At 39.8% G+C, this 27,253-nt stretch overlaps 1 protein-coding gene across 2 annotated transcripts; it reads right to left on the reverse strand.

The window, feature by feature from the left end:
* Positions 1-3,300: 3,300 nt before the first annotated feature.
* Positions 3,301-25,524, reverse strand: si:dkey-33c9.6 (active breakpoint cluster region-related protein). 2 transcript variants are annotated; one of them, XM_011487528.4, is made up of 22 exons: positions 25,351-25,524; positions 25,143-25,249; positions 23,922-24,023; positions 20,712-20,933; positions 18,932-19,039; positions 18,801-18,855; positions 18,669-18,721; positions 18,446-18,583; positions 18,203-18,324; positions 17,965-18,121; positions 17,764-17,883; positions 17,101-17,176; positions 15,175-15,270; positions 15,018-15,092; positions 14,845-14,942; positions 14,601-14,702; positions 10,359-10,522; positions 10,005-10,144; positions 8,863-8,997; positions 5,399-5,504; positions 5,148-5,283; positions 3,301-3,483 (listed from the first exon to the last, which is right to left on the reverse strand). In XM_011487528.4, exons 1-22 carry the CDS (start codon positions 25,400-25,402, stop codon positions 3,379-3,381), a joined length of 2,469 nt encoding a protein of 822 aa, XP_011485830.1. In that variant the 5' UTR covers positions 25,403-25,524; the 3' UTR covers positions 3,301-3,378. The 2 variants fall into 2 exon arrangements, with proteins under 2 accessions (XP_011485830.1, XP_011485831.1); XM_011487529.4 differs by having other exon boundaries at positions 25,143-25,246; positions 25,351-25,523.
* Positions 25,525-27,253: the final 1,729 nt, after the last annotated feature.

Below are 27,253 nucleotides of genomic sequence, written 5' to 3' on the forward strand. Positions count from 1 at the left end.
AATAAATGTAATTATACTTCTTTCTGTTCTATGAAAAGTGTCCCATTTTCAATAAAATGTTCATCAAACAGTTTATTCACATTAAATGTTATTACGGCTGGTCGGCCCTCATAAGTTTTCACCTCACCAAATATTAGGTTCATTTGTCTGCTGCTACATGTTTACACATATGTAAGAGTTTTTTCCCTCTATAATTTGTATTTATTATATTGAACTTGAAATATGCTGCTACGACAACTTAATTTGCCTGCAGGATTAATAAAGTTAATCTTAATCTTAATTTGGCCCTCTTTAGAATGTAATGTAAACCCTTTTCAACAAATTCCAATAAAAAAACCTGAAATCTTAAATGTCATTTTAAAGAAATAGAAGTTTTATGTTCACATAAATAATTATGTTTTATTATTTATTTTTAATCTCTCCCTTTATTATGTCATAATCATACCAAATACAATTATAATTTAATTTAATTGTAAAAACAAAAACATTAAAGTTAAATAAACGAATTAAGCATGGATTTAACCAAACTCATTCTTTTATTTTCATCTCCATTTTTCTGTGAAGAGTTATAATTACTGGTTTTCTAAATATTTGTTGTGGTTGTAGCTTTGTTCACGTTTGTCAAATTTTAATTAAAAATGCAAGAGTTGCTGTACCAAAAAAAAATATAAAAAAGCTCAAGCGCAGACACTCCAAAAAAAACAAAACTTGTATGTGCCCAGGAGGGAAGCAGCTGCTCAGAGAGCCTCAAACTATTCCCCAAATCCTAAATAGACAGAACATTTAGAAGGTTTTCCAGTTTGAACACATTGGGAAAAAAAGGTCTTAAATGAATGAACTCCGGTTGTTGCTTTTTAAATTTAAAGTGATATAAATGAAGCACTTGTAAATAGTATTTTTTTGGCTCATTTGGTGCACGTGACAAACAGCAGAGTTTTTTTTTTTCCTTGTTTACTGTCAAAGCGCTGCGATTTTGATTCCTTCTGTGGTTCTGATTCAAGAAAACTCCCGATAGCAAAAGCAGCTTACACAGAAGACGCTGTCAGATATTAGAAAAATGCAGTAAAAAAAACAAAAATGTCTGTGAGTGTCTGAGGACTTTTCCTCATGCGTTTGGGAAAGTTCCTCGCAGGTGTTGAGCAGCCGTCGGCTGCGGCGTTCAGGCCCTCCTCGGCTCTTTGTAGTCTGCAACGAGAACCTGGTTTTGTCTTTGTGGCCATCAAGCGGAACCAGACCCTGGCAGCCTCCTGTTGGAGGGGGACAGGTGATTTATGCTGCGGGGGGCCAATAGGGGGGATCCTGCCATTTGTTTCTTCGTTTGTGGGAGTGTGGGTGGGTGTTATGCCTACACCCTTCTGGTCTATTAGCAGAGTTTGACTCTCAGAGGAGGATTAGCCATCAAAAGAGTGATGGGGCTTCTTTTTTTGGGGTTGAGGAAACAAATGCTCCGCCTGCCCAGATGGTGCGGCTTAGAGGGGGGTTCCCATCTGCGGGTCGAACTTGGGCCGTGTGTGTGTGAGAGCGTCTGACATTTATGAGGCCGTACACTTTGCCGTGAACTCCGTTTAGTTGAATTGAAACCGTAACCGATTGGATTTCAAGCTCCAAGAATTGACCTTTGACCTTGTTTTTTTCTACAACGTGCTCGTCGAACTTTTCCTCCAACCGCATATTAGCCGCTGGATGGCACCCACTTCTTCTGCCGGTATGAGCCACAGCTAACAGAAACGCTCAGCACATTAGAGATCTTCGGCAATAAAGAAGTACTGTGTTTTATTTTGAAAAGTCCTCACAAAAAGCTGAGGTTTTTGACCTCTTCTTTTTACTCAAGGTCATGGAAAGGGTGTCATATGTAACTTCCATTACATGCGTTGATGCTCATACACACACCGTTCTCTGACATGCATGCAACTGTTCACAATAATCATATCTGAACAAATCCACAGCATCTATAGAAGACTTCCTGCCACACATCGCTCCGACCGGCACCTCCTCGTGCACACAGACATGAATACATGGGATTACACATCCCCAAAAATGAACAAATAAAACATCGACCATGCCCGTGTGTAAATACGCAACCTAAACCAATATTCCAGCCGAGTTCCTGTTTCTATTTGGCATTTTGTTGCATTTAACCCTTGTGCTGTCTTAGATGACCCCATCCTTACATTGACATGTTCCCCCTACCATGACAAAGGTGGATAAAGGTGGAAAGATTTCATGTAATCCATGGACACCAGTGAAGATCACAAATCATTGAAGAAAAAAGGTTCAGCGCACCGTCTAGTGGGTCTAGATGACCCAACTCCCAATGTTAAAGTGCCTAGGATAGCACAAGGGTTAACAATGAGAGACATTTTTGAACATAAGTTCAAAAATAGACCATTCATTGACGGTGCCTCTTATAATCAGGTGTGCCCTATACCAGTGACGTGCAGTCAGGAGAGGCAGGTGAGGCTGTGCCTCACCTGTCATTATGGGAAGATAAGAGAAAAAATAAATTCAATTATTATATTTAATCAGTAATTTGTGCTTTGCAGTCATTTTCCATTTAAATGTACCATTTTTGGGTGTTTTTTCTTTTCAAAATCGCTGAATTTCCGCATTTGCCGTTCAGATACTAAGTGACGTGCGATGAGGCACCAGCACGCTGAGCCTCACCTTGGATTGTGCAATACCTATGCACTCAGACGGTACTGCTGTCTCTCTGTATGTCGGTTCAATCACTTGTACTATATGAGCTGAGTTTACATAATTTAGCAGATGTATATGATGTACAGTGTTTGTTTTTATAAATAACTGTATGTAAGGGACGTGTTTCTTGTGCTGAGCGCTAAACGCCGGCAAAAAGGCCGCTGGGTGAGGCCAGCAGTTCTCGTGCCTCATGTTAGGGGGCGCTGGTGAGCCCTGAGATTATGACGCTAAAAAACAAAAGAATAAGTGATAGCAAGCGGCAAGTCATTTTCTTCAGAAGGAGCGGCGTATGGACTTTACAAGTAAAGGTAAGATGATAATAAGGTTTGTGCTTTTTTCTGCTGCAGTTTGTATATGAAAAAAACATGTTGAAATGATATTTTAAACAAAACACGTTAACTGTTGTCAATTAAATGGTGAATAAGTTACTCAGTATGGTTCATATGTTTGTAAATCTGACTGATGACGTCAGTGCCTCACCAGCCATTAACCTCACCACACGTCACTGTGCCCTACAGTGAAGAAAACACTATTTTTGCCTAATCTTCTATAAATACAAAAACAGCATATTGTTTTGTACAAAAAAAAAAGAGTCAAAAAGCCTTCTACTGTTCTGAATAAATACTTTATTGTCCACACACTGCTTGGATCTCCTGTCCAGCCCCCACGCAGATGGTGGCCTCACATGTGGGTGGTCTCGTCTTCGTCGTCCGCGTCGTCGTGCGGCAGAGACGTCTGGGCCTCGGGGAGGTTGTTGCACTGAAGGTAGCAGAGAACCACCTGGACCTGAGCGCACACAAACACACAGAGCGTGCTCACGCGGGAAGCAGAGGACGCTTCTGGCAACTGTTCTTTCAACTTTTTTTTTATAGAAAACATTTCATTTCTGAGCTGCCTGTTGTGTAAAAAGCAAAGGTGGAACGATTTCTCTGAAACCAAAACCAAGACGTTCCACTTCCTGTTTGAAACAGCCAAAAAGGGAGTAGTTTTCTGGATGCATGAACATTAAAAAAGTAAGTGGTGTGTTCACATTAGCAACATCATCGCAACTGATCTAAAGCAAAGCCTTATCAAAGAGTAGTGTACTAAAAAAAGTGTGCTACAATTATTCTTACTCTACTCAAAAGTGAGGCGGTATACTTGAAGTTTAGTTTTTGAATGCTGCTATATATACATTTAAAATGTTTCAATTTAGTTTAATGAAGTAGTAAGTTAATATACTTCCTACACTACACATACACAGTCTGTAGTATACTTGCTTTACTTATACGGAAGTATACTCAATAAAATAAACTTCAAGTGTACTACTTTTACCAAAGGGGAAATCCAAAGTGGAATAAAGAAAAATCATTGAGCTTTATTATGAAAGGCTGAACAGTGTAAATCTAACACAAAATAAATCCTCACGTATTCATTATTTCTCTTTCATATTTTTTTTTGTTTTGTTTTTATTTAAAGATAAAAGCATTTTGTCATTTCTGTAACAATATCTATTGGTTTGTTTGTTTTTGTCACTGACAAAAACATGCAGAGCTGTTCTGGAAGCAAAATTTAGTTTTTTTATTTTTAAATAAAGTTATCTGATGATGTAGTATAATGACAGCAAATAAAATAAAAATTAAAAAAAGCAGTTTTTTTTTCATTTTAAAAAGTAAGCAGAACTAAAAAGACTTGTTTTTGTCCTATAGGTTTTATCTTAAAGGAATGAAAAACTACAAAAGAGAATTTGGGTCACCATTAAAAAATTAATATGTGTGCATATATGACAATCCATTTTCATAATTTTGCTATATAATTGTATGACTTTTAAAAAAATTACAACTTTATATTGTTAAAATTTCAATTTTTTCTCAATTTTACTGCTTCATTGTGGTTAAACTTTTGACTGTTTTCTCGCAATTTTATGACTTTATTCTGTTAAAATTAAAAAAATGTTCTCATAATTTTACTGCTTTATATTGGTAAAATATTTGAAGTTTTTCACATAATTTTACGACTTTATTCTGGTAAAATGTCAACTTTTATCTCATAATTTTATAACTTTATTATAGTAAGATTTCCTTTCTTTTCTCATAACCTTATCCTTTATTCTGGTCAAATTTAAACATAAGTTTACTACTTTATTCTATCAAATTTGTAACTTTTTTCTCATAAATCTACTACTTTATTCTGTTAAAATTTAAACTTTTTTACTCACAATTTTACTGCTTTATTCTTGTAAAATATTTGACGTTTTTCCCATCATTTTACAACCTTATTCTGGTAAAATATTCAACTTTTTTCCTAATATTTTTACTGGTTTATTCTGGTAAAATGTAAGCAGAACTACACGACTTTATTCTTGTAAAGGTGTAACTGTTATCTCATAATTTCATGCTATTTGCTTGTTTTATTTTTTGTTAACTGCTGTACCGTAAAGAACAGACTGGGTTTGGTGTGTTTTGGCTGACCTGGACGACCACCTCGTGGGAAATGTCCAGAGAGGCCCCGTTCAGTCCAGCCACTGGGGGGCGTAACAGACTTGGACCAAAAACTGTAGCCAAGTTCATCAAAGTCATTTTGTTGAAGTCTTGCATTTCTGCAACTCTGAGAAAAAAAAAGTGTTAAAAAAGATCAAGCAAGAGCTGTAGAGGAGTGGAACCAGTAACCACCATGACACTTGTTAACCAAACTAGTCAATGAAAGAAGAAGCGCAACAAACCGTTGCAAGTGATGCATGAGGTACAGGAAGGTGTGCTGGTTGGCGTGGGGACAGGACCGCAGCAGCGACAGCATGGAGGCCTGCCGAGAGTTCTCATCCTGGATCTCTTATGAAGGATCCACAAACACAAGGTGTCAAACTCTACATATACACAACTCAAACAGACAATTTGTGTTGCAGTCAGTGAAGCTTCACTGTTTCAGAAATACGTTTGGATCATTTCTGTTTTTCCAACTTTACCTTCAAGGACAAATCAGAGGTGAGAACCCAATAGGTTCTCTATGCTTTAAATTGGCTCTATGCTCTATTGGCTCTATGCTCTAATTTGTCTCTTTTCACCAAAAACCCACTTTTACTATCTGCAAGGCTGGATTCAGATGTCTAGAAACGTTTAAGTGAAGACAACGAGTGCCAGAACTTTCCCTTTTGTTCAAATGTGATCTCACCAACAATGACAAGGTTTTAGCCCAGAGAGGATTCTGCATCCCTTAACACTTCTAGAGTCCTTCAGGTCGATTTCTCACTGATCACAACCCAAAAGGAGCCACAAAAGTCTGACTTCAACCTTTAGAAAAATGAGACACTGATTTGTGTTATTGTAACTTTTAGAATACCTTTAAATGAACTACTCTTTTTGGTATAAATAACACGTGAATTTAAAGACAAAATATCCTTTTTTTATTTGAATTTTAAAAAGTTTACAGCTTTTGAAAGAGTTTTAGATGACTCCCTTTCAAAATTTTGATTTGATTTTGATTGTGTATATATAGACACGATCAAAATGTTTTAGCACAACTTGTGAGTTGTTTTGGGCTTAAGTTAGTTTACTCTTTTAAGATTACTACGTACTTACATTTTAAAATACAAATATTTTATTTGTTTTAAACCGCCACATGGAGGGGTCGAAGAGCCACATGTGGCCGCAGAGCTGCAGGTTGTAGACCTGCTGCTGCTGTTTCTACGGAGCCCGTGTCCTGACATTAAAAAACTAAAATTAATCTCAGTCCCACAAATTAATATCTTGTTCGCACGAAATAATATTCAGTTCCCACAAGATATTATTCCGTTCCCTCGGAATACTATTTCATTCCCACATAGTTAGCATGTAGCCGACTAGCCTTCAATTGTAAAGCGACTGCTAAAGAGTATGTTAATAAAAGACAAGTCCTGAATATTATTATTCCTATTCGACCCTAAACTACAATATCAGCTGGCTGTCTGTCTACCGGCCAGTCAGCTACCCGAATGCCGGCATGACAAGCAAAAGAGCTCCGCGGCGGAACTAGTAGGAGCTATGTCCGGGAAATTGTGTGGCAAAGCAGCAACCCTAGGTATCATAAATCTTATGATGTTTTTCTTATATTCATTGAGACAATAATAAATTGATCATTCTTGTTTTTCTTTTTCCTTTCTTGCACGACTGCGGGTCACAGAGACACGGAAGTTACTGCTGAAAGTGGTTTTTGCGGCCGGACGGAGAGCATATCCGGGTTTTTTGAATGACTTATGACGTGAATAATTTTTCTGTTCGCACAAATTCATTATTTCGAGGGAACGAAATAGTGTTTCGAGGGAACAGAATATTATCTTGTGGGAACGGAATATTATGTTGTGCGAACAAGATATTGATTTGTGGGAAGAAGATATTAATCTGTGGGAACGAGATATATTTTAGTTTTTTAATGTCTGGACACGGGCTCCGTAGTTGTCTGCTGCTTGTGGAGGAGCAGCCACGTCCTAAGGGGAGCGCAGGTGTGTCTATCAGTTAAAGGCTTGTAGAGCCACCTTCGTCTTGAAAATGGAACGTACCATTGTGCTTGTGGGAAAAAGTATTGTGAACTATTTGTGAGGTTAGAAGCCGGACTCATGACGTGCTGTCGTACGGTGTCCTTCACGCCACACACTAGTTGTTGGTAAGATTTCTCCTAACTGATCACGAGCAAATGCTGCATGATGTGAAGGTGAAATGTAAGTGCACATAGGACACCTGAAGGATGTCCACACAAGCGACACTCTGTCTAATTTCTTCATTTATAACAATCACTTATCAATTGAACAGCACCTGCGGGCCGCTTGCACACTGTGATGAAAAAAGGAAAGATCTGCGTCTCACCTACTTCACTCTTAATTGCGCTTTTGTGTTGTTTAAGTGTTCAGTGCGACTTGTCGCCTGGAGCATGCCCATAGAAAAAATGGACATTCACTATAGGCTAGTCACTATAGTCAACTCCACAGACCAACAAGTTATATGTTAAAGGTGTTTCCAAACCTTTTTAGACCTTTTGACAAGGGGTTTATTCAGACATACCTCTGGTATGAAGATTAATAACCCCTATTGTTAAAGTAAAATATGTCCAACACAAGAGGCTGTCAGCTCTCATCTGTCTGCCCAGCTGTTGGACAGGACAAGTTAAAAAAATAAAAAATAAAAAATAAAAAAAATAAAGGTCTTTCCAAACGTTTTTAGACCTTTTGACAGGTGTGTATGCGGCAAATCTGTCCTGATAAATCTTTTTCGTGGCCCATGGTGCACGTAAGTCCCAAAAAAAAAAATCTATTTCTGGTTGTTTGGCTCTGAGGTCAATAAAACCTTGTTTTCATTGAGAGGTCCGGTCCGGTATTTTGAGTGTTGCCATTATAAAATGGACCCATTAAGCCGTAGCAAACCGTACCGCTTTTGGGCCCCCGTTGATTAGAAAAATGGCTACGAAGTACCAAAAGCAAAGCGGGAAAACAATGAGCTGTTGGATGATCTCCTTGTTTGAACTTAGCTTTTGCTGTAGTTGCACTACTATGATGCAATCGGTCTAAACCGCACCGGACCAGACCGCTCAGTGGAAATAAGGCTTTAGAAGAGTCCCGTCAGTGCTGACCCCCATTCCTTATAGTACACTAAAGAGGCATTGATATTGGGCTGAGGTCAATTTACACTCCTCTCTAGCTCTCCTTGTGGAATACCACTATTGGATTGGATTAGAACAGGGCTCTCAGAATCCAGGCGTTGAGGGCCGGTGTCCAGCATGTTTTCCATCCAACCTGTCATTGAAGCTCCTTATTGGCTGAACACACTTGATCCAGCTAATTAACAGCATTTCGGGCAAGATATTTGGAAAAGCAGCAGGAGGCAGGCCCTCGAGGCCTGGTTTTGGACACTCCTGGGCTAGACTGATTAGAATTAGAATAGTTCAGTTTGCTTTTACCCTTCACTGTCTAAAATGGACCCGACCGCTTGGAAACATCTGCTTGTTTGAGCATGATTTAGATCTGACCATCATATAGATTTTCTTCCAAAAATTATCCAACTTTGAAATATGTTTTCTCCCTAAAATCCGCACCTCTCCCACCCACTCTGACTGGCTCCCGCTCTTTCATCTTTTTGATCCGTATGTGGTTCATTCGTTTAGGCGGTTCGTTTCACTGCTCCTGTGTGTGGACTGTTTTGTGGTGGGTTCTGTTGTTCTTACTCAGGCTTTCTGCCAGACTCTGAAACAGCTCTGCGGGGATGAGCGGCTCAGGCAGTTCTCTGAGGTACAACTTGAGGACCCCGGAGACGGAGTTCACTTCTGCATTTCTCAGTCTGCTAACGGCTTCCCGCAGATCTGCCCACAACCAACAGGGAAGTCGATTTTATTCAAAACCGACAAAAAAGACAATCTTTAAAATGTCAGCAAACAACAAGTCAATCGAAATTACTAGATGATTTACAAAAACAAAATGTAAAGACCCATTCTGATTTTGTGTTTGTATGTTCTTGTGGCCTTTTTCTGATGATCATTGTGAATCAGGAGCAGACAAAAAAATGCTGTTTGAAAAAAATTGTGTTTGTGACGTAAACAATGCACTGGGCGCGCCACAAGCTCACGACAAGACGACTAAATCCATGTACATCTTTGTTTTCCTCGTCCGGGCTGGTATCTTACTCAAAACTGTACGGCTGGATGCTTCCAACGTTGCTAGCGATTTTTGTTGCACCGGTAGCTTGGGGGTGTAAGGGAGAGGGAAGCAGAAAGGAAGGAAGGAGAGCGTGTAAACAGAGAGCTCTCAACGATGGGGAGGGAAAGGGGGGCGGGTTTGCTTCACGCCAACAGTCCCGCCCACAACTCAGAAGTAAATTTGTAATGAACTCCTGCCGCTCTGCAGAAACTATGTCCTAGAAAACGACACTTTGATTGTTGATTTTGGCCAAAAATAATTAAAACTGGGAACGCTTTAAAAATAGATCAAAGGATGATCGGGGTGGGAATTTAAAAGACGTGGGAAGCTCCCCAGATCTCCACCCCTTTTCAAGGCCGTCACACAGCCACTACATACATTTTGCGCATTTTCCACGTATGAATTTTTGTTTTTTTTGTGATACATGTGTGATATACAGTATGTATGTAATTTATACGTTTTTACGCTAAGTTGCATCATTGACGCACACATTTTGGCCACGATTTGCATTTTACGCTGATTTACGTGTTATTCTGTGGTTTTAACTTGGTTCATTCATGGGAAAGTTTCACTTTTTCTCTGTATATTCACACATCACCAATTTCCATATGTGCAATATGTACCAATTTGTCTGTGGGACACGGTCTCTAGATGACAGTGCGTGTTTCCTTACTGCTGTTGAAAGCTGCTTTGAGAAAGTTGACATCACTGCTGGTTCCCGAGATTCTGTAGATTCCCACCTCTTGCATGCCTCTCCTCTCCACTTCCTCCACGCAGCATCGCACCACATGAGGAACAAGCACTCCCTCCTGTCTGACAGAGGATCCAACCCGTTCAAAATACTCTCTCCACCCATTTGATCAAACAGTTTCCGATTTTCTCTGCTTCCTGTCACACCACTCTTCTGACCCCGGTTTTTAAAAAAAAAACCTTATAAACATCTTTTGGTTTCAGGGGTTTGGGGCTTTTCAGAAGAAAAATGCATGTTTTTTGAAGAATGTGAAAGAAAAACATGCTGGGGACTCACTGTGCGACTTTTTCAATGGGTACACCGAAAAGGGGCAGCTGTTGGACAGAGGAGCTGGGCGGTTCCAGCGGGTGGGGATTGTACTTCAAGGAAATGGTCAAATCCACCTGACCCAGTCGCAGCGTCTGCCTCCTCCATCGCTCGCTCAGGGTTTTAGACTCCAACTGATGTGGGAAAAAGGGGTCACAACCTGTTTGCATAATGCATATATTACATAACACATACTGTATATGGGAACTGGACAAAGTGACCCCTCCCCCCTGGCATTCCAAACAGAAAGTACCCACTGGTACCAGGAAGCCAAACTCCCATAGACTTTTATTGATAAATAAGCAGTTATTACTCATTATATTTGTAAGAAAAGCCATTCTTGCTATGATACTTTTTTTAAATATGGCCTTGGTAATCCTAATTTCTATTTCATTATATTTGTCTCTGGTGTGTAAATTAATCAAGATGTAAACTGACCAATCAGATGCCTCAATAACAGGATGGGGTCTCACGTTAAACGTTCATTGACAGATTCTCCTGCTTTCAAGTGGTAGGGGTGTGGCTTTCCAACAAGCTCACTCCTGACTGGCAAGAGTGGTTGCCATACAAACATTGACTTAGACTGTTCTAGACAAATCACTGCTTACGGATGACATCAGTCAAAACGGCGAATGAAAGTAATACCTTGGTCACAAGCAACCGTACAAGGGTTGACCCGCTATGACAATGGAACCTACGATTGTGTGGTAAATGTATTCCTGGGGATAATGTAAAGGCTGTGTCACACAGCCACTACGTACATTTTTCACGTGTGAAATTTTGGTCTTCGGTGATAATTGCGTGACACATAATTCATAGGTGTTTCTTGGATTCGTCATTCATCGATGTCCACAGATGTCCGTCGATGGTTTCAGCCGACGAGTCTTTACGTAAATTTGGTTTTGAGCCGTTCAAATTTTTTTTTCGGTTGAGAATTACGCAGTTTATGCAGTTTTATGTCGTTTATACGTAATAAATTACGTAAATCTTTCACAATTGTTTGTGGTTTTTTTGCTAGATGCCTTTGCAGATCTATAGCTTTTCATGACTATTCCACGTGTGTCTACCACACTTATCACACATTTATGACTGATGTATAACTTTTATATCGTGTATATAGCACACATATCAAGATCAAATGACCTAATTGACGCACAAATCACTAATGAATTGCATATTAACAGCCCAATAATCACGCACAGTTCATGCTCCATGTTGATCTACGTGTTTGTGGTGTGGTTTATTCGTGATACATATGTGCAAATTTCACGTAAAGACCACAACTTTTCTCACTTTTTTCTACCTATATTCATGTATGACCAATTTCTATCTGGGCAAAATGCATAAATTGTATGTAGTGGCTGTGTGACGCTGACTTTAGTTACACACAATGGTGATGTACAGGTGATATAGGGGTACAGTTCCCGTACATCACACTCTGGTCATTAGTAAGGTGCGCGTACTGGCTCCTTACGGAATCCTGCACCCACAGGGTATGACGCCCACACAGACTACACTCCACAGCCAGGCTGTGTGCAAGGGACAAACAAATAAACGCACCGCTATCGTTAGCCACACTAACAGGCTCATTGTGCAATGCATAAACTTCGGGGGTTTGAAAAACAATCAAACATTTGCACGACACACCTGCGTCTCACCTACTTCCCGCTTACCGGTACTCACCCTTGCGTGTTGTATAAGTGTTCACTACGACTTGTCGTGTACAGCATGCCCAAAGATATAAAATGCATGACTATTTTTGCTCTACAGGATCATTGAGTGGTCCACAACTTTGATCATTCTTGCAGCCCACCTGTGTGTTCTGTGCAGATTTGCCCATTTTTCGCCCGGAGACCACACATAGGCACAATCCATTTTCTATGGGTGACATCCCACTCACTCGGTCCAGTTCTCATATACAGTCAATGGTGTAATCCCTCATGTGCTTTTGATAATCAAATCATTGGATCTCAGAGTAAGCACTTTTTCCCCATTTATTCTGAGTTTCATCTCATGAAAACTTTATAGCTGTTGTTCTCAGTGCAGCACATTTGGACCACGCCGCTCTGCCTTGATCACGCTTTCAAATAAGCATTTTATAGAAAGTGTTATTAACGTTTTACAGCGGCTCCGTCGCGTCATTTCTAATTTAACTGCAAATGTCAGGGTTGATTCATAACTAAACCAGAGCACTCGTGGCTTCGGCTTTTTTTTTGTTTTGTTTGCAGCTTATATACAGAGCTGCTTGTTGTTCGTGGTAAACCATCTGAAAGCTCACGTTTCAGTCCCTACAAAGTGCACCAATTTTTGAGGATTTTGTTGCTTGTTTGAAGTGAAATTTTTCAATGACTTTTTCTTTGTGTTGGATGACAATTTGCATTTCTTTTTATGAACTGAGTATGAGCCCTATTTACTGCATGCTTCAATGCAAATCCTATGCAGAGCTGCATCCCATTTGCAAACCTGGAGAGATTTTAGCGTGAGATTGAACAGTGGCGTGCAAAGGTCCGTTTGATGAGCCCTTTTGCTGCTGTGGTTAAATGTGACAGGTGACAGCTTAAACAAGTACCTAGTAACACAATAGGGAAATGGTCTAAACAAGAGCCCTGGCACTCCGAAAGTATCACATCTTCAACCTAGCAGGGCCTTTGGTTCTCTTTTCACAAGCTATTTATAGAGGTTTAAGGTGGAACTTCCTCAAAAAAAAGTCCCCATTTTGGCTTAAACAACCATTGGAGAAGTTTTCTCTCCCCATAAACCCTACTGTGTTCTCTTCATAAAATTGCTGAGGGAGTTTTGAATTTGCAATCTTCTTTAGGTTTTTCTGTCAAACAATCGGGACCGCTTTCGGGTATGGCTGCTTGTCAGAAAGGATTCAGTTACAGTTACTGTCAATTGTTTTCTGTTAATCCTCTGGAGACTTTTTTCAGTTGAGAGCGCGGCTCACTGTATAAAACGTTTGGTATTACTGTCATACAAAAAGTGAAATATAGCTTTGATTGGATTTACTCATGTTAGTACTCAGTAGGACCCTTTGCACTCAGAAGTGCTTCTATTCTTCATTGCGTGAAGTATTGGCAGCATTCCTGGGGGGTTTTGGTCCAAATGTATTTGTTTACATCCTGCAGTTGTGCCAGATTTGATGTTTTTCTGGTGATTGTGGATCCCATTGAAATATAACAAGCACATACCCTCTGGAAACCGGTTTGTACTGGATGATATGGTGTGGAAGTGTCCATTAGAACATGGTTTCACTGTACATACAGGGAGTCAGTAACAGCATAAGGTAGAGTGTGATGTTTATATTTTGTTCAATTGGAACCAAATAGCCAACAAATTATATTATGATTATATGTCTCCCATACCACTATACTACCTCCACCAGCCTAAACTGTTAATTTAAGACCAGAAAGATAGATAGATCCAGGCGTTTTTAAGATCTACAGTATAATTTGCAGCTAAATCACAAACTCATCAGACTTCTGCTGTCTGCTTTTATTGAAGCTTTTTCATTTGAGTCTGTTTTTTACAAGTCTGGACTTTGTAAATCTGCATTTTGTTGGCAAGTATTTTATGAGTCTGGATTTTGTTAGGATGGGTGTTTTGGATGGGTGCAGTGGTAGGGCGGTTGTCGTAAGGCTGTGGGTTCGATGCCCGCCTTGCACGCCCATGTGTCAAAGTGTCCTTGGGCAAGACACTGAACCCCACCTTGCCTCTGGTGGAAGGTTGCCGCCAGTGTTTAAGGGCGCTTTGGGCCTTCGAGGAAGGTAGAAAAGCGCTATATAAGTATGCGCCATTTACGATATGATTTTGTAGTGTTTGATTTTTGGTTGCATGGTTTTTGTAAAACCAAATTTTGGCTTTTGTGGTATTTTAGTCTGGATTTTGTACGTTTTTTCGTCACTGTTAATCATTTAAAATTCTCTGTCTATTTCCTTCCAACATCCTAGAAGAAACTTCATTCACACAATTGGCACTGACCAGATATTTTGCTTTTTGGACTATCATGGTGAGACTTCATGGGTGAATATCCCACAAAATTGTATTAATTATTGATGCGTCTGCCTTGCACCCACATGTTCATTGTCTGTCTCTCCTTTTGATTGGTTGACTCACTAATTATGTTTGTCAGCAATAGTCAATTATTTCACACCATTAGTCTTATTTCTCAGGATTTTATGAAAAATAACGGTGCTTTAACCGCAGTTTTACCTCGACGGTAGTTTTTCCCAGAACAGTATCATCCTGTTCATTCATCTGACTCACGCACACCAGCCTCATGCTCTGTGCCCCATCCACCTGGAAGGACAACTCCTGTTTGAAATGAAGCAAAGTCACGTCATTAAAGCCCCCATCTCAACACTTCTCATCCGTTTCTATCCTTGGATTTTGTTGAATCCTAGACTCTTCATTGGAAGTGGCCTCTTGGGCAGCGTAAACGCAGCTTAACGCTCACCTGGTCCCAGTGTGGGTTGAGGCTGTGGACTGACGAGTGAGTCTGGGCTTGTCTGTCATAAAACTCAAAGCCGTCCACTTCCACGCATACATACACACCTGAGGTGGAGAAATATGCACAAGATTAGGTCTCTTTAGACAGTCATTTCAGGAGTAGACCTTTAGAGTAGATACCAGCAGGCTGCTGCAGGCCTGAAGCTGAATGAATGGCCACCGTTAAAGTCCCACATAACGAGTCCCTGTCGTGCCCTGAGGACGCACAGAGACAAAGGTTTGACTCCACTGGGAAGAGGAGAGCCCAGAGGAGGACAGACAGAGATGAAGGTTGTACCGCTTTTCAAGCTGTGGAACGGGGGCAGCTGGGTCATTCTCAGTTTGACACAGGCGCCGGTGAGAGTGAGGAGGTCTGGAGGGACGGTTTCGATGGCTGATGAACAACATGAAGCACCAACATGAATCCTCTGATCGAAAAGATGGTTTCATGGTTCAGTCATCAAAGTTGCTGCACACTGAAGAGCTGACATTGGCTTGTATGATTAAAAAAAAAACTGTTGCTAAGGCATCAAACGTAAACATAACTGATCTTTTTTTAGCTTACGCAGAAAGCACACCAAAAGTATTTACAGTTGCATCAACAGTCAACACACATTCATTTCAGCTCAGCGCTCTGTGTGTGCTTAAATAAGACATGCGTGGCGGTTTCTATCTTTGGTCAATCATATCATTTTGCTGTTTGAGAGCTCGTTTTGATAAAAAAATAAAGAAATAAGCAAACCGGTGCTGTTTTTAACTCCCTCTCCAGTCATCTCTTGAACTGTCTTAAAAGTGTTTTTTTAATTATGATTATGTCAGTTTTTGCCAAAATCCAAAATCTGTGAAATTCTTAAGGATATAGTTTCTGTAGAGCAGCAGGAGTTCATTCGAAATTCACCTCTGAGTTGTGGGCTGAGAGCTCTCTGTTTACATGCTCTCCCACGAGCTTACAGCACACCCATTGTATTTTCTCAGCACAAACACGGTCTTTAACCCACTGCATTTTTTCATCTGTTCCTGATTCACAACAATTACAAATGTAATTTTAAGCCAAATTTTCTATATACAGTATATTCTAGATACATTATTAAGACTCAGTTGCAGGTTTGAATGATTAGAAAAAAGAAAATGTTTCATGTTTTTAATCATGATGGGTTTACTTTCCTGCAAAAGTTTATTTTTTTTATTTCTGTTCTTTTTTATTTATTTCTGGGGGTAATAAATAAAAAAAACATATTTTACAAAAGTCAGAACACGATTTTATATAATTTATAAGGAATATCAAATAAACCAGTATATCAACAAAGAGCTCATTTACTCATTCGTCATCATCATCTAGTTCTCTATTTACATTTTTAAAAAAATTACAATTTTGAAAGTTTTTTTTCTCTCCAATTTTATTTTCCTAATATTCCTCCTGGTATTTTTGAATGAATTTCTTTTTTGTTAAAAGCAAGTCAGGTATTTAAGGTGATTCCAAACCAAAAACATCGATTTTTTTAGATGCAGCAAGAAAATAAAAAGATATTTGCACCTTTTTTTTGGTAATAATGCATATATTTTTTCTCTTTCTCACTTCCGTCCTCGCTCCTAGCACGGTTGTTGTAAACCCAAATGTTGGCTTTCGTGGTCTTCTGGTCTTGATTTTGTAAGTAATAATTCTCTGCATAACCTGGGTTATCTAATCATCTAAAACGATCTGTCTATTTCCTTGCAATATCTAAGAAGAAACTTCATTCACACAATTGGCACTGACCAGATATGTTGCAGATATTTTCCTTTTTGGACCATCATTGTGATATTTCATGGGTGAGTATCCCACAAAATAGTAGCATTCATAGATGTGTCTGCTTTGCACCCACAACCATGTCATGTTCAGTGTCTGTCTCTCCTTTTGTTGACTCACTAATTGTGTTTGTCAGCAATAGTCAATTATTTTACACCATTAGTCTCATTTTCATTAATTTATGAAAAATAATGGTGCTTTAACGACGCTGTCCTCTCTTCCTTTCTCGCCCCCAGCATTGACATTACAATTGACCACCAATTAAGGAGCCATAACTTAAAAATAAACATAGTTGCACGAGGCCTCTCACCAAGAAGATCAGTCAAAGGCTCAAATCTCTACACTGATTATGTTTAAGAAAACAAAATCACTTAATTTATTTTTCTTCATGAAAACACAGACTGGAGCAGAGCAGAGGCATACATTTGGAAGACTTACTTCCTGAGGTTAGTTTGTAGATGTTCTCTCTCCATTCTTCCAGCTCATACAGTGACGAAAAGAGGAGAGTGTGACTCTACAGGGAGACAAAACAAACTTTTCAGGACTTTGGACTTAAATCGCTAAAGAACAGCAACATGAAACTGAAAGCGTGAATGATCCGTGTACAGGCACACCACACATGATGCATGTTCAAGAACGTGCTAAATGCTGTATTTTTAGCCCATGATGTTCACACTGGACTAGCAGAGAGGGGCTTCTTCTTTTTTTCCTACTGTTTACCTGCGCTGGTTGGCCACCGACAGTTGGAAGAGGCTTGGTGAGAAATGTCAAAGTGGTGCAAATCTTGCAGATGTTGCTCCAGGCTTTTACTCTATGATTCCATCCGGGTACGAACCACAGTTATTAATTTCTCCTCTGTAGTCAATTTTTAAATGGTTGAGACCAAATAAAACGTAACAACCAGATCTGAACCCCTGATTGGTGATAGTTTGACCTGAATTGACTTTCAACGCACGCATGGTTTGGATAGACCAAAAACGGTCGTAGAAACTTGCTACATGTAAGCGCATTTTTAGACTTTTCGTTGGAAGTGGTCACTTGATTGGTTGGTTGGTTGCTGAGGGCGGCGTGAACATAGTTTTAGGTGCTGCAGATCGGTACCTTGCCACTTGAGCTGAACAGCTCCAATCTGTACAGAGGAGAGTATGTGAATAGCATGAGCTCCAATTCTTCCATTTTCTTCTTGTTGCGAGCCGTGAAAACCAGCCCCCTGGAAGCTCTCTGCACACACAAACCGTTGTAGTTACCTTTTTGATTGAAATGTTTGAAAAGACTGCTTCTCTGTGCTTGTGGAACACTCACTGAATGCTGTTTCAGCTGCTGCCGTAGGAGGTGCATCTTGGTTCTGATGCTGTGTAAGCGGACGTTCACGTCGGGCGCTCGCTCCTGCTCCGCGGCCCAACAGAGTTTGAGGCCAGCGAGGGGCAGGTACCACGAGAACCTGTACTGGTCCTGCTTCCTAAAAGAAACCTACACTTGAAGAGTTGATCAGAATCAAAGCAGATTTTGGACCGTATCTGATTGAGATCCAAAAGCATACCCTCTGGTTGCGTGTTTGAATCTGGTGCACAGCAGGAGGTCAGTGTAAAGGAAAAGGTGTCGCACGCTGCGGTGGCCTTCGCTGCCGTCCACCACAAAACCGTCGCGCATCAGTTGACGCCTCTGACAGAACAACCATGCAAACGGCGAACAGTCTTATCAAAGAATTCTAGGCCACCAAAGAAAAACAGAAGCTGCTATGCTTCTTCAAGCGTGTGATGGGTTTAACCAGCCCGGCCCTTACCATGTCGTGACTCAGCATGACGTCCCGTTTGCTTTGTGAACTCTCATTGACGCCAGAGAGGAAGCTGCGAGACAGTCTCAGGGCTTCCTGCAAGGCTGCATAGTCTCGGTGCTCCGCTGGCGTCGTCTTCAGCAGGTCCTATAAAACCACATCAAGCGTTACTCTGCTGCAGGTGTGAATCCAGAAGTATTTCATTACTTAGTAGATGAAGATTCTTCCTTACACCCAGGACTAATGTGGTCTTGGTTACCCTGTCCAAAGGCTTGTAGAGTAGAGCTGTGAGTCACGGAAAACAGTTCTATGAAATATAAGCAGCTAAAACCGTGAAAATGTGCATCTGAAATGCGGTACGTACCTTCAAACGTGTATTTGGTTCGAGCTTTGTCTGTGCCATTGGTAGACATCATGCTCTGGAATGGAAACATGTCAAAGAAGACTCAGATACAACAAAAACTTGTGGTTGCAAAAAGTAAGGCTTTGCAGTACCTCTGCAAGGGTTCGAAAGCGAGGATCTGAGTTTGTGCACTTTCTGACGACTTCCACGGCTTTCTCATAGTTTTCAATGAAGCCCCCATAAAGACAAATGTGGTTAACCTGCAAAAGAGACACAGGAACTTTGACACTTAAGCAACAGTTTGTCTTTTAGGTGTTTTAACAAGTTTTTGTAGCATTTTTATGATGATGTAGGACATATCTTATGAAAACGAAGCACCAAAATTACATTTCTGAGTGTTTCAGAAAAGAAACACACATTTCAAATCCATTCAAACACAAATGCGCTACGGTTGTTTTCCAGACCCTCAAAAAACGACATTCCGACCTTTGGTAATTTAGTAAACTTACAGCGTGTATTTTCTATAAATGTGTGTAACTGGACAAATAATGTGTTGTCACCCAGTGGATTCTTCACAGCTATAGTGAAGCCTGAAATGGGAGGGGTACAGTGACCAGAGATTGTTCCGCCCACTTCAATAGTAAACTGCAATTGTCCAGAACTAAGTAAAATCTGGAACTCCACCAATTGGTCCACCTACCAACCCATTTAACCCCCCTCCCCAGATTTGCACTAATTTGTCCTCTAAAAAATGTTAAGACAACGGATTTGCTTATCAAAGATGCAACGAAAAAAATATAGCATTAAATAACAAAGACATCATTACAGCCAGAATTCAAATTTGGTCCAAAGTCATAATTTTTTGGCAAATCTCTCCTTTTTGCAACCTGCCTCAAGTGGTCGTTGGTGGAACAGCATTATTTGTTACTCCTTGGTTTGAATCAAATTGGGAAACAGAAGGCGGGGCTTGGTTTGTACATACAATATTACGCTACATTCACACTGGGCATTGGAAACATACATTCAAGCATATGCTTCTAATGAAAAGCCTATACAAACGTGCATAAATTGGCATTTTAGGCTTCAACGTTCAAAAGTCTCACATGCACGCGTCACTACGCAACTTCTTAAAATCCATTTTTGGGCTCTAAGTACAAAACACGCAGCAATTGAACCAGAGGAACTTTGACCAATCAGGCACTCAGATTTAGTTGTGATGTATGGGTAGCGCTCTTTTCAAAACACTCAAGTGTCAACTGTTTGAAAATTAATTATGAAGGAGAAATAAGAAATCGCGTTTTGTGCCTGGTTCAAATTTTATGACCAAGTCTTTCACTTATCACAATAAAGCTGTGAAAGAAAAAGCCTGAAGCAAGATTCCTGAGATTTGCACCGCTTTGACATTTTTGCACCAATCCTCTTCCAACTGTGAAGACATGCGCTAGTATCGAATAGCGACAGACCTGGGTAAACACCGTATACATAAAAACCCACAATCAGCGCCTTCTTTTACCACACATGCCCAGTGTCAACGTAGTATTGGAAGCATCCATTCTTCTTCTATGGCCTTCTATGGCCAAAGTATTTTTGTAGTTACTGCCCCCTTTAGTTTGAGGTCGGAATTGTTTCCATTTGAGACTGATTCTCATTTAGATAAAAATGGTTGGAAGCAGGTATATTTTGTTATTTATCTATTAGGGTACTGGGGGAGCGGGGATCGAGCTGCTGACCCTTCGATCATTGGCGGACCTGCTCAATCTCCAGAGCCACTTCCGCCCAAAATATGTTGATTAAAGAAATTAATTTGTTCTACAGAAACTAACAAGTCCCTTGATCACTGAAAATGTCATGTTTTTACAAAGCTAATGTTTATTTATTCATAACTATTCAACAGTACAAACCTGAAACTGGATAAAACAACAGCTTACTTACCAGTTTCAGAAAAAGGTCCCCCACTTCCAACTCAAAGTTTCTCGTCCCTAATTCTTCGGCGAGCTTGTTCTGGCAGTGAGTGTCCACACGGGTCTTCAGATCTGAGTAAAAGCTTCTGTGAACATCTCTGAGCTCAGGTACCTGGTAGAAAACAGTCTGGATCTGTTGGTTTGACAACACTGGCTGAGAGGTTCCAGCTGAGGCCCGCAGAGCCTTCATGGGCTGAAGAGGAAGAGATCAGAAAAAACACCAGGATTAATCTGCTTGAAATGAGAAAAATCTCATTTTTAAAACATGACATGAGAATCGCTGTCAGTAGCTGCGCAAAACCTGATAACTCTCTGACCCGTGTTCACAAATAGATGCCGTGCAGCTTTGCAAATTCTCTCTCATTTAACCAAACATCCTGCAAACCATCACAGCCACAAGTGCTGTACACACTGAACATTACTTTCTTTACCTAACATCCCCACTGTATTTGCTTATGTCAGCATCTCCATTAGTTATCAATAGGACAAAGACTACTTTTTCAAGTAGTACTTTTTTTTTCTGTCTGAAAGAACAGGTGGAAGTAATAGAAAAAACATAAACCAATACCAGTGTTTGTTATGGCAGCACCATTTCCTATTCTGAAGGGGAAATTTCATACTTATTTAAGCGCTGTGCACTTTTCTTCTTCTCGAATTACCGGGAAGGGTTGCGTCAAGATCGAAGGACTCGAGTCAAATTTGAGGTTATCAATGGATGTTGGTTTTAAGTTCCCATCACAGCAATGACTATAGTAGTTTTCTATGATGATAGAGTCAACAAAATGAGCTCAAACGTAAACGTAGAACACTCAATAGCTGTGATTATTACAGATGGATAGCTTAACACTTCAGTTCAACAAACAATTTTGAATGTGAGTCAAAAGCAAAAAAAGCTTGACACTGGCAAAGGAAATTCTGCTGTTTACTTCTGTGTGTTCCTCAAATCTTTAACTTTTGAATTATTTGTAAACAAACAAACAAAAAAGAAGCTTGTATTGACGATTTCTTAATCTTTGTCAATAATGATACTAGTATTAACTGCTCCCCTGTGGCTCTGCCCCTGGATTAACCACAGGTTAATCACTTGCTGTAAAACCAAGTGGGAAGCAGCTTGCTTGTAAGATTTTCCCATTCTTTGTTTTGTCTACAGTCACTGTATCGTCTGCGAAAGGTCTAACACAAATAAAGGACAACAACAGGAAAACCTTTAGAAGCTAACAAATAAAACACCTGCTTCATTTTTCATGCTAACATGTAAATCTCTCTTTAGAATCTACTTTTAAAACGATAATAATATTATCAAATAACAAAATTTAAAGCAATATAAGTTCCAAAACTGTCGAGTTCCCTTTTTTGCTGGCTAAATTAAAGATGGGAAATTATGAGGCCCTAACTACCATTCTGTTTGTTGTTTCGCATGACTTTTTAGCTCACTTTTTAAGGAAGCCACTCTAAAGTTTAAGAGTGTCCCTTTTTCAAACACATAATCCCAAAATAAATAAGAAACGGAGAAACTAATGGTGGAAAAGTCAAGCATCCAATAAATCACAGGGTGATGCAACTCATTTCCACATAAATATATTCATTTATAAAAGCTTAGATTATTTATAACATTTTTTTTAAACCAACAGTTGTACTTTAAGAGGAATAACTTGAGTTTACAGCCAAAAGCCTTAGCTAAGCTAACTAGCGTTTAGTGAGTAGCTGTTTGGCGTTATCGTGAGTTATCGTTTTCTTCTTTATTTGCTAAAAGGCTAGAGAAGATTTTTCTTCTCCACCACCTTCTTTTTCATTTGAGTTTGTTTCTGTAGAAGCACAAGACGAACAGATGTAGTTTATCATGGAGTAGTTATGTAGGGTGTTGGTAAAAGGAGAAGCTTTTGTTATGTTTTTCAACCACCCATCGACCTCTTTATATGGCAAAAACTGAACAATGAAACAATAGTTAGCCATATGTAGACTCTTGGTTTAAAAAATGTTAGAAAAGAAAAGATTGTGAATCGCCATTTCTCTCCTATTTTTTCAAACTTATGTTTGTTTGAACAAATCTACACCTCACTTGCAAAGTATATTTGCTAATCAGACCCCACCATGTCTAATCAAATCTCTAACTTATTTTTTATTATTGTATGGAGTGGACACAATGGAGCTGCAGAAGATCATTGTCAACGGTCTGGTGGGAAAACAGGAAGCTCACTTGCAATTTGAATTTGTCCTCTGAGCTGATAAAAGAGCAAAAGCTGAAACACAAATGTGAACCCTGAATAAAATCAAATAGAAAAAAACAAAAATGCGTGTTCACAAGGAATCCTAAGTGTCCACTTAACAAGAGATGACTTCTGCTATGTTTCGTAAGTGTCTTTAAAAGGAAACTAAATTAAAGTAAGAACGTTTTTGGGAATGTGGACTGTTCAACAAGAAGAGGGAAGTTGCAGAGCAATAAAGGTTTTTTCTACTATTAAAAAGCAGTTTAGATTAGTAGAAAATGTTAACAAGGTCTTAACTCTTAGAAACTAAATGGGAAATGCTTACCAACTCAGTGCCCTTGTGGTAGAGTGTCCACCCTGAGATTGGAAGGTAATGAGTTCAATGCCAGGCCGAGTCATACCAAAGACCCTATCATTGAGACCCATTGCCTCCCTGCTTGACACTCAGCTGTAAGGGGTTAGATTGGGGGGTTAAACCACCAAATTGGTCTAGCGGATGGGTCAATTACCGGGAACAAATTTCACACATCCAGGCGTATGACAACTATGAGGACATTGACTCCGTTAAGTAGGGGTGTAACAAGTCATTTTAACTTCAATTCGTATCATAATTTGTGTCTGACTAACTTGTTCGTAGTCGATGTTGGTTCATTTAAACGATTGATCATTTTTTGCTGCCATCACATGTGTGGTGTCCACTGTGACGGCACTTGGTCGCTGTTGCATTATAATAAAATAAAACTACAGTGCGTCAATCCAAATGGTATTTTCCAACACTGATATAATCAATTTGTTTAATTTGAAAACAATTTCATAATGGTATAGGTTGATTCGATTGAAACTTGTCAGACAGATCGATCCGGTTGGATCATAGCAATGAATTAATCGGTTACGTCAATCAATCGTTACACCCTTTTATAGAGCGATTGAGTATAATAAATGAAATTAATTGAGGATTGCGTGTATATGTTTACCATAAGCAGCGTGTCCAGTTCGGCTAGATAAAGCTCCTCGCTCTCCAGGATTCCTTTGAGGACCACAAGCCTTTTCTCCAACATTTCCTCTGGACTGAACAACTGGATCAGAAAACATGCAGCGAAATCAGTCCATCTCTACTTCAGGCAGTTATTTTCCCACTGAATACTGTTAACAATAGGCCGCAGCCACCAAAAATATTAGATGCTCAGATAAACTAGAAAGCTTATTATGCTAACAGATCTCACTCCCGGCTTTTTCTTTCATGGATTTATTCCGATAGATCAAAGAATTGGTGTCTTATAATTCCAGCAGGACACAAACCACTATTATTACTTTCTGCTTCATGATCAATTTTCAAACGTCTGGCACTTCTGTGAATTAACAAGGAACGCCATCCATACATAACTACCGAATCAGAGTCCCTGAGACTTGCATAGCGACGCATGAGAATTTAAAATGATAAAGCACAAAATGTATGCGCATTTACATAGACATTGAGTTACATACAAACCGGTCGCGTAAACCTGGGTTCAAGCATCCACTTTCAATGAAAAGTCTATTCCAGGGCGCGATCAATGATCGCCCGATTTCTATGCAGAGCTCGCTACTGGACTTAAAAACATGCGTTGACGTGTGGACGCCACAGTTCTCAATACAGAAGCCCAAAACGCAGGTTTACACACGTTTACATAGACTTTTCATTGGAAGCGGTGGGTTAAATCGCAGGGTGAACGTAGCTTTACAGGTATCATTCACAATTCCTTTCCTACTTAATCTTTTTGTTTTTTCCGTGGTTAATAAGGTTTAACTTGTGCAAGAGTAGGCAAAACACAGCTTAAATTTAAATAAGCCAAACCCCTTTTTGGAATTAAGTGATTTAGTCTAGTATACAAAAGAGAAATGAGCTTTTTAAAAAAATACCTCAGCAGAATTCTGACGTAACCTAAAGCCCTCTGAGCTTGTTACACACTGTTGACATTAACTTTAAAGCATTGCTGTTAAAAATGTGCAGTGTTGAAGCAACTGGCTGAGCTGTTTTGGGGTTTTTGCGCGAGCTTTGACCTCGTTAGCTGTGGATCCTTCTCATTTCCCTCCTGGTGTTTGATGGAAATTAAACAACTGAAAGACTGAATTCCCGAAAGAGAAAATTGGGAAGTTTAGAGCTTGTGCTGAGTGATAAGAAACATTTGGGATGTGTTTAAATTGGGGGAACTCACTGGGGTGTCGGGAAGGTCTATGCTCTCAATGTTCATGGTTGAGAGAAAGCTGGAAACCACCTCCTCCTGAAAGACATCCTCCTCTGTGATGTCTGTTTCAGCCTCTGCTGCAACAAAGAACAGCAACAAGCAAACAGATTAGGAAGAACAAAAGGTAAACACACCATCTGCACCTAGAAAAGGTGTTAACCACAGGTTGTCTTCTCACCTGAAACATGTTGGGACTCCAGATAATCCACAGCTTCTCTGTAGACATCCATGACTGAGAAGACTCCACTCCTCTCAGATCAGGCAGAGAACTGGACATGCGGCGTTTGAGAGCGCTCATCAAGCAGACAGAAAATACTTCCTCTTTCCGTTCATGTTTAACACAAAAGAGGAAAATACAGCTTCCTCGTCTAAGTGAAACCTGGTAAAAGTTAATGAGAACTGGCAACTGATGGTTTATCCGCTCCTTCTGTTGCGTAAACTTCCTTTAATGTCAACGTTTTGGACCCCCAGTTAGCTGTCACATCAAAAACTGTAACTCTGTTACAATGCATGCTCCAAACTACCAGTTCATATTACCATATAATAGAATGTCTTCCACCAAAGCTGTAGTATTTCTCAAACCTAATTACAAACAAGAAACATTTATGCAAAAAGAAGACGAGGGACGAAGGGATTGCCATTTCTGGTCCGGATAAACTGAAGTTTTCTGTCTGAAAGTTGTGGAAAAAACAGACATGATGACAGTTGGAAAGCCTGCAGGGCTTGTGTTTCTGCGGAAGTGTCTGAAGAAAGTGATGGAGAAGTTTATGAAAACCTATGCTGCCCTCTGCTGGATTGCTTCCCATAAGACTTATGGAGCTGCTAGAACCATGACTGCAATGCTATTTACAGCTGTTCTTCGGTGATGAAGATCATAAGTTGTACATTTTGGAACATTTTATAGTCTTTGTTTCTAAATTACAGGTGTAGTAGTAACACTATAGTTATTTCCACCACGTTTCCCCTATTTGCTCCTGTGACCTAATTGAATGGGGCCGCATGGTGGAGTAGTGGTTAGCACTCTCACCTCACAGTGAAAAGGCAAGTTTATTTATATACAGTAGCACAGTTCATGTCCAAAGATAATTCAAAGCGCTTTAGATTAAACATTAAAAGAAACAAAATAAAGAGGGATCATTAAAATAAGACTTAAAGAAAGTCCAAAAGAACTGAATTTAAATTAAACATAAAGTGTCAGGAGCCGGAGCCAGGGCGGGTTTGGTGGGTGTTTTCTCACTTCCGGTTTTGGGCTTTTATTTTGTTACTTCCTTTCAGGGCTCATTGTTTCACTAGGTAACTTCACCAGTCATCACCGGCACCTGTCTGCTCACCTGTTTGTCATTCCCATTTGTGTATTTAAACCCTGGTCTGTTTGTTTCTTGTCACTGGGTCGTTTTGTAAGTTCGCTTCAGTCATTTCAAGTACAATTGTGATTAAACCTTGTTTGCTTTTGAAGCTCTTTTCGCTGTCCTGCATTTGTGTCCCGTCTCAACCCTGACATAAAGAGTGCAGATGTAAACTTTTGAACACAAACTACTCAAATGCAGCTGAGAACAGGTGTGTCTTCAACCTGGATTTAAATAAACGGAGTGTTTCAGCTGATTGAAGGCTTTCTGTTCCAGATCTGTGGAGCATAGAAGCTGAATGCAACTTCTCCATGTTTAGTTTGTTCTGTAGGACCCAACACTCGATCCAGATGTCTGGCTGGCCGGTTCATAGTGGGTCATTAGGTCAACCATGCATTTTTGTGCTAAACCATTCAAAGCTTTATAAACCAGGAGACAGCCAGTGGAAAAACGTTAGAACTGGAATGGTGAACTTTTTCTGTCCTTGTGAGAACCCGAGCGCATGAGTTCAAATAGCTTAAATGAAATTCTATGCCCATCAGTTGAAGCCAAAGTCATTATGAAAGTAGTGGGGGGTTAAATACTTAAATGCCTGTTCGGTTACTGAGGACGTTTTGTTGTCATACCAATTTACAGCTTTCATGCAAAAGATGCATGTATGTCATTTAAATGTGGTAAAACCCCACTCCAATGAAAATCTTGTTTTTAACTTGTACTTGTAGTATTTTTTCTGAT

This window comes from Oryzias latipes, chromosome 18 (genome assembly GCF_053564925.1).
Source record: "Oryzias latipes strain Hd-rR chromosome 18, Olatipes_Hd-rR_3.1".
Classification (NCBI taxonomy): domain Eukaryota; kingdom Metazoa; phylum Chordata; class Actinopteri; order Beloniformes; family Adrianichthyidae; genus Oryzias; species Oryzias latipes.

What these genes read in the sequence shown, in the direction of transcription:
- si:dkey-33c9.6 (XM_011487528.4), bottom strand. Translation starts at nt 25,402, where the DNA reads ATGGATGTCTACAGAGAAGCTGTGGATTATCTGGAGTCCCAACATGTT. An exon ending in TTCAAACACGCAACCAGAGG is followed by an intron (nt 18,122 to 18,202) that starts GTATGCTTTTGG and finishes GGTTTCTTTTAG; the next exon opens with GAAGCAGGACCAGTACAGGT. An exon ending in GTTCCACAGCTTGAAAAGCG is followed by an intron (nt 15,093 to 15,174) that starts GTACAACCTTCA and finishes GTGCGTCCTCAG; the next exon opens with GGCACGACAGGGACTCGTTA.